Here is an 11,777-nt window from a genome sequence, read left to right on the forward strand (position 1 = left end):
CAGTCAGCCAAGCTGCTCCTCTTCTATGCATTCCAAAGAAAGATGGTCGTTTGAGGACAGTGGTGAATTGCAGACAGCGTAACGACAACACTCTGCATGACATAACACCATTTCCAGACCAAGATCAGATTCGTATGGACGTTGCGAAGGCTAAATTCCGCTCGAAAATTGACATGTCGGACGCTTACGAACAAATCCGAGTCGAGCCAAAGGACGTATGGAAAACGGCATTCGCCACTATCTACAGTACTTTTCTCAGCTACGTTATGCAGCAAGGCGATACAAACGCGCCGGCTACATTCCAACGACTTATGACGTTCATATTCTGTGAACTCATTGGAGTGTTTGTACCTGGACTTGTACCTGGACGATATCTTCGTATTTTCGGACTCTATTGAGGATCATGAAAAACACTTAGGAATGGTATTCGATCATCTCAGGCAGTATCAATTGTATTTGAGTAAAACTAAGTGCAACCTCTATTCGAAGCGAATGGACTGTCTTGGTCATGTAATTGATGATCGTGGACTTCATGTGGACTCAGACAAGATGGCGCGCATATGTGAATGGAGAACGCCTCGTAACTTCAATGAAGTACAGCGGTTCCTAGGCCTTGTGCAGTACCTCGCACACTTTATGCCTGATGTGACAGCCTATACTGGGCCGCTTGCAAGCATGTGTCGAGATAATCGCTCATTTTCTTGGCAACCAATGCATGATAAATGTTTCGAGTCGATCAAAGCAATGGCTTGCAAGGCCCCGATCCTTAAACCTATTGATGTTAAAGTCAATGAGCCTATATGGGTTATATGTGATGCATCGGTATCAGGCATTGGAGCCGTATATGGTCAGAGACCGGACTGGCGGACGTGTCACCCTGCTGGATTTATGTCAAAGAAGTTCACTTCGGCACAACAGGCATATCGGACATTCGAACATGAGACCATTGCTATATTGGAAGCTCTATTGAAATGGGAAGACAATTGATTGGTCGCCCTATAACCATAGTGACTGATCACAAAGCCCTTGAATTCTTCAAGTCTCAGAAGCGACTATCTCATCGACAGACTAGATGGATGGAGTACTTAAGTCGATTCGACTACACTATCCATTATGTTAAGGGCAAATCAAACAAAGTGGCTGACTGCTTTTCGCGTTACTACGAAAGCGATAATGTCAATGATTTGCAACCTGAGGATGAATATGTTGCTGCAGACAGGCGTCTTGATCCGAATGGAGAAGATTTGCCTCCCATTCGGCTTGAAGAACTTAGAGCTGCCACTGTTGGTCCTGAGTTAACAGGAGCCCCATTGCCGAGGCGATCACAGCGTCTTAGAGACTTAGTGACTCAGGAATCTCAAAGCAAGGAAGCTGAGGAGATGGCTCAATCTGTAGTCACTAAGGTCAAGCCGCCTAAGGAATCTAAGGTACCTTCTGATGATGCACGCACCAATGACGACGATGACGACCCTACTATCGCCAACTCAATAGCGAGTCGTAAATCACCTCACGAGGTAATCAAAGGTGATCGTCGCATAATGACAGCTATTTCAAATGGATACGCTGAGGATGAAATCTTCTCGAAATTGAATAAGAATACTGCCCAAAAGGCATTTGTATTCAAGAACGGGTACATATGGCGCAAACTGCCCGACTCTACGTTCGCGCTATGTATCCCTCGCGTCAAATTTGAGAAGCGTCATATCAATGAAATCGTGTTAGACCAATGTCATAAGACAATCGGACACTTAGCTGCTCGAACATTCGCATACGTACGTCGTTGGTACTGGTGGCCCAAGATGGGAGACCAAGTGGAACAATACTGTGCATTGTGTGGTACTTGTCAGACCACAAAGGACTCACCTAAGTGACCCATGGGACTACTACATTCAATGCCGATACCTACTCACCCATGGGGATCAATCGGTATGGACTTCGTTGGACCTTTCCCGCCGGTTGAAGGATATGATTACCTATGGGTCGTGATATGCCGACTAACATCCATGATACATCTGATTCCTATGAGGACCACTGCCAAAGCATCGGACGTAGCTTGGCTATATTATGACCGCATAGTTCGGCTTCATGGGATGCCTGATACTATCGTATCAGATCGCAACTCTAAATTCACGGCGAAGTTCTGGCGGGATATGCATAAGCTCCTAGGCACTGGGTTATTAATGTCTACGGCATTCCACCCTCAAACCGACGGAGCTTCCGAACGATCTATACGAACGGTGTCCCAGATCTTACGCGCGTTAGTTAATGCGAGCCAAACCGACTGGGTTGAGAAAATCCCCATGGTTGAATTCGCAATCAATTCTAGTATCAGCAAGAGCATGGGATACGCCCCATTTGAATTGAACTATGGAACTATGCCGCGTATTGCCACCACATTGGACCCTGAGCCAGTCATGCCAGGCGTTCGACAATCCGCCAAACGCGCACTGTTGAACTTAGCGCATGCGCACGATGCAATCATTGAGAGTCGTGTTATTCAATCTCATTACGCCAATCAATGACATCGACCTGATGAGGCAATTACCCCAGGTGATCTAGTGTATTTGTCCACGGAGAATCTTAATTTACCTAAGGGTCGGGCTCGGAAGTTGATGCCCCGATTCATTGGTCCTTATGAAGTTGAGGAGAGCGACCCCGCTGAATCTACCTACAAACTTAAATTACCGCCCGAACTGGCGAAGAGACGTATTCACCCTACGTTTCATGTGAGCAGGCTTAGACGACATGAAGGGAACGTCGATAATCTATTCCCTCATCGTGAATCCTACACTGCATATGACTTCAGAGAGCCGAAAGACGTTGAATGGCTCGTCGAGGAAATTATGGCTCATCGATGGAATAAAAATGCGCTACAGCTACTTGTACGATGGCAAATAGGAGAGGCTACATGGGAGCCATTATCCTCTTGCAATGAACTCGAGGCACTAGATCATTATTTGGAGCTACAAGGCGTCAAACGGCCCGAGGAGTTACCCCGGAAAGGCGCCGGCGAAAGGCACGCACGTCGCTGACTAATGAGCGCCTACTCGTCAGCGCTACTCGGCAACTCCCGCCAGTGCACGAACAATAGCGTGGCGGGATACAAAGCGGAGTTCAAAGTCACTTGAACTCGAACACCGACCTTCTGCTTGCTACTCAACATCTTGCTGTCATGTATCGCCGTAACCCTATGCCCGCCGCTATCGTCAAACGAGGCGCCAACCTCCCGACTACCTTGGAGGCTTGCCATCAGCGCATCGCTCAGCTCGAGGAGACCAATTATATTCAGTTCGTCACGCTTGAAAACACGCACGGCGACCTCGAAGAGGCTCGTCACTCGATCCACCTATGCCGGCGCCGCTATCAGTACAATACCCAGCACCAAGATATTCAGTGCTGCGAGGAGGGACACGACTCAAATAGCGGCCCCGCAGGAACTCAGGAGGGAAGAGGTTTCGTGAGCCCGACGGGGGATTCAACAAGCCCGAGCACCGCTACCACCGAGGGCGCAAAGACCATGCCCTCTGCGCCGCCGGCCTCAACCGCTGACCAGCCAGCTATAGCGGCTGCAGTGAGTGACCAGGCCGTCACGATCATGCCGAGCTCATTCTACGAGGCCCCTACCACTGCCGCCTTTGTCGAGCCCGTCAAAAAACGGCCGGAGATGGCGCCCCAAGGGTTCCAGAAGGGCCAGACCGACACCATTGCATCGCGCGCACGTTGGTGGCATTATTTGCAGCGTGCCGGAGGGAAGCTCGAGGACACGGACGTGTTCATTAATGCGACCTTGCACATCATTGCGTCGGGACGGTACAAGGCCGCCATCAATGAGGGCAAGGTCGAGAAGGCCCCGGCTAGATCATCGCCCGACTTCGAGGGCAACCCCACCGACGAGGAGCAAATCATCAAGTACCTCGCCGGCTGTGGCATATGGACCCAAGGGAGACACTACGAGGCTGCCATTGAGCTCGCGGAGTTGCGTGGAGTCAAGGGTGCACCGACACCGGACCCTTTTGCCGACTAGTGGGGAGTACGGACGCTGCGTGCCCCCCCCTCGTCGCTGTCGTCGCCGCCGTCTTGCGTCCGTGCTATTATTTGGACTTTAACAATTTTTATATCGCACTATCGAATTGTTATGACTCCGCGGCATCACTATGTAATATGACCACTCCTCCCGCCGCATATCCAAATCGCATTGTATGATGATCATCGCTATGGACGCTACCCCGAGTCGCGATGTAAATGACCATTGAGTCTCGGACCATATTATAATCTATTTCCATACAAAGATAATACCATTATATCGCTCCCCATTGTCATCGGAGACAATGTCTCGCTCTAAGTGGGGAGGGTGTAAGGTGGGCGCCACCGAGTGGCGCCGAGTTTGGACATGTTTGGTTACTGAGTGATAGATGGTCGGATTGGGCAGGCGGATCGTTAGACAACAACTACCTCTGAATCTGCTTAGCTCAATTACCTATCTTGTATCTCTCGCAATAAGACGAGGTTCCGTTTATTGGTGTGTGTGTGATACAAGCTAACTGTACTGACTACGGAGATTCTACATCCAGACGCCCTCCTGTCCCTGCAGAATAACATCAGAGCTAGAGATCCACCGCCGCCTCGCCGCCTTTGTGGTTCTAAGCGGCGACCAGCTATCCTTACACTTCCCAAAGGACCCGGAACGCAGATCCGGATGAACCGACACCATCCTGTATTACAAGTATCCCGGTGGTGGTGCTGTATATGATGGGTAGTGTGAGGTGTGGAGGGGCAACGTATGCGAGATAGATGAGTGCACGGACGAAAGCGGGCGACAGCGTGCGTAACACCTGAGCAGATAGCGACAAACAAAGCACAAAGAGGGAAGAGCACCGGGGATACAAAGGGGAGGCGCGGCAGGAGGCACGCCGACTGAGATTTGTTTTCAGCGGAAGGATAATGGGTCGCCGCATGACAGCTTCGAGACGTAATGAACTGCGTAGGCCTTCCCAGCCAGCTTCAACTGACCCACGAGGACCGCCACTCGTCCTTCCTTTACTCGAGGTACGCTGCTGATGCTCTCCAGGGCTCTGGACGGCGGCTGATTCTGTCGCAAGGGCGCGTGCCTTCTCGACGTAGACGCGCACCTGCTTCAGTCGATCTTCCGGGTCCTCGGGTGGCATTGTCTGTGTGCTTTGTACATAGTGGATGACTTCCCGTAACGTTAAATCCCTAAATTTCAGTTGTAAATCCCTAAAATCCTCGCCCGATGTGATTGTGCCGAGCTGCCGCATTGTCACGCTCTCCATGGTAATGTTTTGTCGATGGAGGTTGTCAAGCAAAGGCATCCCTTAATCCTGCATTCTGTGGAGGGGTCAGGACCCCTCTGTAGTCTGCTCGACGTCTCTAAAGCCTCGCTTAGCGTCGGCTAACACTCCGTCCTCATAAATATTACCATATGTGGCAGGTACTTGGTTCTTTTCCTTCCTGCAGCTCGCGGCGGCAAAAATCGTTGCGGTTTGACGATGAAATCATTTACAGTCATGACCCGGTCCTTTACACAGTGAATTTTTAAGGTGATATTGTGGTATACTGGCGTAGAAATTGTAAAACTTTTTGTGACAGATACATTCTAAAGTATACTAAGATGTACTTTACCAATTTTACAGCAGGATGTTGGGTATTCACTGCTGTAGGAATATTTTCGACAAGCAGGCTGTTTTGCGCCCGCCCTAGTCCTTTACACAGCAATGTCACGCTGTGTCACGTATGTGTGACAGATGCTAATCGTCCTCGTCCTCGCTCCCGGTGGCGTCTCCCTCACTGACATCTGCTAGTGCGTTTGACTGCGCGTTAAGCTTGGGCTTTGCTTTAGCCTTCTCTAGTGGTCCCCGCGAAGGTTTCTTGAGCTGAATCCTCCTCTTCTCCCGTCTGGCCTTCTCACTTTCGGCTTTGTATTCGGCGAGTCTCTTCCGATACTCAGCCGTCTTAGCGTCGTTTCTGGCCTTCCGTGCGTCCTCTTCATTTCTCCATTCTGCCATCTGCAGCTGATATTCATCCCGAGCCTGTTTCCGTGCCTCCTTCTCGTCTGCTATGGCATCAAGCAGGCGGTCCCGTTCCTTCACCTTCTCAATGAAGTCATCGTTAGTGAGTACCTTCGGCATTCCATCACCCATCAACTTGAACCCCTTCCCCTTAGCTTTCTTCTCTTTCTGGGCCTGGAGTTCTGCCCGTACTCGGGAGAGGTATTGAGTGTGCAGCACAGCTGCTGCCTGTAAACTGAGCACATGCTGCTTATGGGCTTCAGCACGTGCTTCACTGGCTTGGAGAGCGAGTTGAAGCAACCGCTCTCGCTCTGTTTGAGGCTCCGCATCCAGCAGGACTTGATATGGTGAGTGTCCCTGATGTCTGATGGGTGAGACTGGGCAAATCGGGAGCTGAGGGAGTTCCTGGTCAGATCGGACTGGAGATGAAGTGACGAGGAACTGAGCTGAGGACTCCTCAAGTTTGGTGAGTGCTTCTCGTATGGGTGTCATTGTGAGGCCAGGTTGGTTGACTCCAGCTGAACCATCTTTGGCTGGAGCAGTTGCTGCTCGGATCAGTTTGCTGACTGCGTGAATGGGAGTTGCAGGGGCAATGGGTAAGATGGGCTGAGTTGATGTCTCCAGGCTTGGAGCCATCATCTCTGGGGTGATGACCTTGGGATTGAATGGGGCAACACCAGTCTTGCAAAAAGCTGTCCTGACAAGTTCTTGAGTCAAGGCATGCAGGTGAGCATTCCCGTAGACCAGGAGGAAGTTTTCTTTAGTGACCTTCCTCCCTTTCTGTCGCTCCCACTTTGCCTGCTCTTCATTCCAGCAGTCCTTCAAAAGACTGAAGAATGCCACATCGAGGCCCTGGAGGCAGTGAGTGCTGTGTGAAGGTAGGCAAAGAACACGGATATTGTGGCATCAAGCATACTCAAGAAACCCCCTTGTATAGTGGGAGTTGTGGCCATCAACGAGGAGGAGTGTTGCTCAGCCGTTGGCCTTCTGCCAAGTAGCACGATCAAAGAGCTCCATCCACAGGACACCAATTTCCCCGTTGGTCCATCCCTTCTTTGAATAGCCAAGTCTGTATAAAATTTGTATTAGAAACTGATGCTGGGGAATATACATATAGAAGGGAGCATATGATGCATTTGTTGGGTTATCCTGACACCAATTGGACTGGAAGCAAGACCCCTTGAAAATGACAGTTGGGGATGGCTTGTCTGAGGACCCATCAGCACAAATAGTGACAATGACTGTAACATTCTCCCGGTTCCCATCTCGTTGTTCATGCTGAACCTTTTTACCTCTCCCACCAATAGCACGCTCATTTGACTGCCCAAGACCAGACTGAAATCCTGACTCATCAACGCCATATGTGTTCTCATCGAGAATTGGCCACCCATAATCGCCAGTTGTCTGAAGCTCCTCTAGAAGTCGGTAGTACTCGGCTGTCGCATGGGGATTAACAGCTCGGGCACGGGAGGCATCAAGCGCATGGGGCTTATACATTGCAAGCCAGTCACTATGCTTCTCCACGAAACGGTGAGTCCAGTTATCTCCGAGACCCTCGGGGCGCCAGCTGTCACCGTATTTCGCCTGGCAGATCTCATTGACATGCTCACAAAGTCGTCGATGGCTGAGTGGAAACCCCCGGGCAGCAACCTATTGAACATATGCAATGACTTGGTCAACTTCAGCCGGAGTCAGCCAGCTCTTGCTGGCATTGAATTCGGCGAGTCTCCAGCCGCCATTCACCAGGTTACTGAGCGTCTTGTGATTGAGTGTCACAGTATGGCCAGTCTCTTCAAAATACACCTGTAAAGTCTCCTCACAAATAGTGCGGAGACTCTTCTTCTTCTCCGGGTCTGTCTTGTCCAATTCCGCGCGATAGCTGTCAATGGCACGATCCATGACGGGATCATGCTCCTCCCGCGCGAGTTGAGCCTTTCGGGACTGAGACTGAGGTCTTCCCACCATGAGGGACTAGGCAGCAGCAAGGAGCTCGGGGAATATGATGGCTTGCGAGGAGGGCAGCGCGTCCTCGCTCGGTCGCCATCACTCTCCCGACGCTCCCGTATATTGCGAGGCGCTTCTCAGCGTTAGCGAGACGCGTGGCGCGGGTGGCTGTGCTGATCACGCCCACTCGCCGGACTCATCAACTGCGTTGGACAATGATTCGAGCATACCGATAGAACAACTGCACGTTTCGCCATGAGTAAGGGATCAAAATATTTGTATATGCGTACAGAATCTTCTGCAACTTGAACTACTAAAAACGGTACTGTCGTTGTCGAGTAATAGGTGCTACAATATTCAGGTTGAGCGAAATTTGGAAAAGAAAGATTATTATTTTTTTAGATTCACACTAGAATGCAACGAAATTGACATGAAAAGATACAGCATAGGTGTATTCAATCTACCAAGGTACAAATTGTCTGGAAAGCAACGGGTGAACACCCCCAAAAAGGCACTGTGTAAAGGACCGGTGTTGTGTAAAGGACCGGGTGATGACTGTATCCCATCAAAATCGATCACTCAGTGTGACCACCTCGCTGACAACGCCTTGAAATTAGGGAAAATAAAGATTTAACGTTACGGGAAGTCATCCAGTCTAGCCTCCGGAACTGGACGCCTGCGATGTAATTTCTGTGTGCAGGTCCTCGACTCAACGCTTGGCCGCTTGCCGTCCAGCTTCCTCATTGACCTGCGAGCGTCCGGACTCGGTTGTCGACGGAATGGCACTGCTGTGTTACTTGATCCGTGAGTCTCCTCGCCTCCAATCACGTCCCGTTCCGGCCTCTGTAAACCTGCTGGTCCTTCCAATCACGGTTGATGTCTTCGGTATAGACAACCAACAACAACATCTTTGAATACGACATGTACCTGCTCGACCACCCCTAGAACCATGCCCCGTCTCATAAAAACGCTGAATATACCCGGTCGGATACCACATTGACGCCGTCCCGCTGCCGTCCACTGCCGTTCATCCCGCGTCGGTCACCCGTGCTTTCACTGCCACACCCACTAGCTCTCGCAATGGCCTCCACGTTCAACCCCAGAACCCTTTCCTTCGCGACCCTCGCCTCGGTTTCAGCGCGGGTGCGGTGTCCGACGGTACGTCTCCCTCGCTCCCGACCCTCCTCTCCGTTCGCTCGTCTCGCGTATATCTCATCTCACCCGGGCCGTGGTTCACGCCCGGCCTCGGCGCGTGCGGCGCCAACTCGCTCTCCGCCGACCTCATCGTCGCGCTCTCGCCGTCCGACTACGCGGCCGGCGCGCACACTGTCGACTGTGCGTCCGCTTCCCCAGCCCTTCCCTCTGCCTTTCACGCACTCACTCCTTTCGCTCCCCTTATCCCATCCCCGCCCGCCCTCTCTACAACTATTGTCCCACGTTTCTGGCTTGTCCTCACCCCGTGTGGACCCACAGTCAACGGCGCCATCACCGTCGTCGACCTCCGCCCCAGCTGCGCGCCGGGCAGCATCGACCTCTCGCCCGCCGCGTTCAGCGCGCTCGCGAGCCTCGGCGCGGGGCGCGTCGAGGTCGACTGGGTGTTCGCGTAACTGAGCGACTGATCAAGCGTGCTCGGGAAGATGTGTACGTATAAGTACGAGGTGTAGGTAGGGAATGTCGGTGATTTGGCGGCGACGCGGCGGGATCGCGCGAGTCGTCAGGGCGCCTTGGGCTTAACACACGACAGCGCATGCGTCACCACTCGCTAGACCTCGCCGTCTCTCCGTGCTCCTACTAAGGATTCACAGACGGGGTCTCCGAGATTCTCCCCCCTCGTGTTGTCTGACGCAGACGAGTCAGCCCTGGGCGCGTGCATAGAGACGGCGCCACTGCGCCTCTGCCGAATTCCCAAGACGAGGGGCGTGAGGTGGGGGCATCCGACACGCGTTGCCCCCTTGTATCCGAGGCGAAGACCGCCTGCCAGTCCGTGATGACCAAGTTCATAACTTGGTATCACCGCCGAGGCCGCGCAGTCATAGCGAGTGAGTGGTGGACGACTATATTACTGGTGTGCGTCCAACGAGCAGGTATCCGTCGTCCATCCCTCCTCGATATAAGCCTATAGGTATATTACAAGTGTCCCGGGAGATAGACGTATTATAAGTATCCGAGTGGTGGTATATGTACTGTATACAATAAGTGTGGCGACATATGCAAGACGACGGGTGTGCGAGAAAAAAGACGAAGACAAACCAGGGCGACAGCGTCCGTAAATCCTGAACCAACGACAAAGAACGTAGAGTAGAAAGGGGAGGTGGAGAGTCGAATCGAGATGCAGCGAACCGTCAGCACAGCGCCGGGCCAGAGGGAGTACACGCGCCCCACTCGAGCACGCCGCCCGCCCCCGCGCGGCGGACGAGATCCAAACGGACCTGAATCACCGCCATCAACCAATGCACCTTCATCGACACCTCCATCAGCTCCGCCCACGCGGCCCGCACGTCCGCGCCGTCGCGCACGAGCGCCTGCACGTCGTCGAGCAGCGCGCTGCCCGCGCGCAGCTGGCGCTCGTAGCCCGCGAGCCACTCGTCCACGTCGGCCGCGCCGGTGCAGCACGAGGCGCGGAGCGCGGCGTGCGCCGCCTCGAAGCGCGCGAGGAAGGCGGAGACGGGCTCGTCGTACCCGGCCGCGGCGCAGCGCGCGCGGATGGATTGGAGGCGCGAGTCGAGCGCGCGGGCGGCGCGGCTGTGGGAGGAAGTGAGGAGGGGCGTTCGCGGGGTGTGGGGACGTGTGTGGCGTACATACCTGGGCGCGTCGTCCTCCGCGCCGCCCGGCGTGAGCGAGCGCGATCCGCTGCTGCTCCTATCCCCGCCAGACTCGAACGCCCTCTCCAGCAACTTCGCCCTATTATCCCCGCCCATTAGCACCAGCCCGAACGAACATGACGCGCGACGCACCGCTTGCGCCGGTACCACGCCTGGTTCTGGCGGTTCTTCGCCTCCTTGCGCTCCTTGTCGTCCTTGTATTTGCAGTTCGCCATGTCAGGCATGGGCTGCCACCATCGGGTTGAGCCGCGGGAGGTTGGGGTGGATGAAGGAGAGTGGGTCTGCGTGCGGTGGGAGTGTCGGACAGGTTGGGCTCGGACGCGTTCGGGCGGTGCCGAGCTGCTCTGCTGGCAGCGATGTGGCTGCAGTTGGATTGCTTCCGCTCGCTGCCACCGTCGGTGCTGTGCGTCTCGACTCTCGCACTACTTATTCCGCTGGCTTTACGCTTTTCATGCCTTATTAGGCAGGTGGGGCTCGGCGGTTCCCGGGTATTCCCACGCCTCGCGCGACGCGTCGACGCGTCGCCTGTCCCGCTCGTTCCCCGGCGGCTGCACCTCCCCGGGGGTGTTTTGCTCTCCTGCAGTAGATAGAAGTTGATGTATATTACCAAAATGCGTGTTACTACGGATAATGTACTCAAAAAATCGTTCTATGTCGTCAGTTTAGCCCCCAAGAGCCGGGGAGGCATCCTGCAAGCGGAAAAGCACTCATTTTACCGCATAAGTGCTCGAAAGCGCGGCATAAGCAGCATAAGCGTTTATTTCGGTGGATTTACGCCGATTTACAGGATTTACGGCCACGTGATGCGTGGATTTACGGGCACGTCACGCCCTCCGTACAATCACATCAAGCCGCCGCCGCTTCGCGCGGCGTTCCCGAGCGCTTCTCCCCATCAAACCCCGAGAGCTTTGGCGCCCTTGTCGGGATATTCATTTCGGGACCCCAGGACGCGTGGCGAATAATTAGAACGCGTCTGACGCGTTGA

General features: G+C 53.5%; 5 protein-coding genes across 5 annotated transcripts; 3 read left to right on the top strand and 2 right to left on the bottom strand.

The window, feature by feature from the left end:
• Window positions 1-2,663: 2,663 nt before the first annotated feature.
• Window positions 2,664-2,909, top strand: GLOTRDRAFT_26369 (uncharacterized protein; the record flags this gene model as incomplete). The annotated part of the gene is made up of 1 exon (XM_007869504.1): window positions 2,664-2,909. A coding segment is annotated over one exon (246 nt), but the record flags the coding sequence as incomplete, so codon positions are not given.
• A 281-nt stretch (window positions 2,910-3,190) lies between these two features.
• Window positions 3,191-4,024, top strand: GLOTRDRAFT_131167 (uncharacterized protein; the record flags this gene model as incomplete). The annotated part of the gene is made up of 1 exon (XM_007869923.1): window positions 3,191-4,024. The coding sequence occupies one exon, from the start codon at window positions 3,191-3,193 to the stop codon at window positions 4,022-4,024; it is 834 nt and encodes a 277-aa protein (XP_007868114.1).
• Window positions 4,025-5,765: 1,741 nt separating this feature from the next.
• Window positions 5,766-7,991, bottom strand: GLOTRDRAFT_94965 (uncharacterized protein; the record flags this gene model as incomplete). Its single annotated transcript, XM_007869924.1, has 3 exons — window positions 5,766-6,894; window positions 7,138-7,676; window positions 7,698-7,991. 3 exons carry the CDS (start codon window positions 7,989-7,991, stop codon window positions 5,766-5,768), a joined length of 1,962 nt encoding a protein of 653 aa, XP_007868115.1.
• Window positions 7,992-8,225: 234 nt separating this feature from the next.
• GLOTRDRAFT_131169 (uncharacterized protein) lies at window positions 8,226-9,577 on the top strand (the record flags this gene model as incomplete). Its single annotated transcript, XM_007869925.1, has 2 exons — window positions 8,226-8,248; window positions 9,043-9,577. The coding sequence occupies 2 exons, from the start codon at window positions 8,226-8,228 to the stop codon at window positions 9,575-9,577; spliced, it is 558 nt and encodes a 185-aa protein (XP_007868116.1).
• Window positions 9,578-10,042: 465 nt separating this feature from the next.
• Window positions 10,043-11,007, bottom strand: GLOTRDRAFT_139907 (uncharacterized protein; the record flags this gene model as incomplete). The annotated part of the gene is made up of 3 exons (XM_007869926.1): window positions 10,043-10,712; window positions 10,773-10,871; window positions 10,925-11,007. 3 exons carry the CDS (start codon window positions 11,005-11,007, stop codon window positions 10,313-10,315), a joined length of 582 nt encoding a protein of 193 aa, XP_007868117.1. The 3' UTR covers window positions 10,043-10,312.
• Between the last annotated feature and the right edge of the window lie 770 nt (window positions 11,008-11,777).

This window comes from Gloeophyllum trabeum (assembly GCF_000344685.1).
Source record: "Gloeophyllum trabeum ATCC 11539 unplaced genomic scaffold GLOTRscaffold_00010, whole genome shotgun sequence".
Taxonomy (NCBI): Eukaryota; Fungi; Basidiomycota; class Agaricomycetes; order Gloeophyllales; family Gloeophyllaceae; genus Gloeophyllum; species Gloeophyllum trabeum.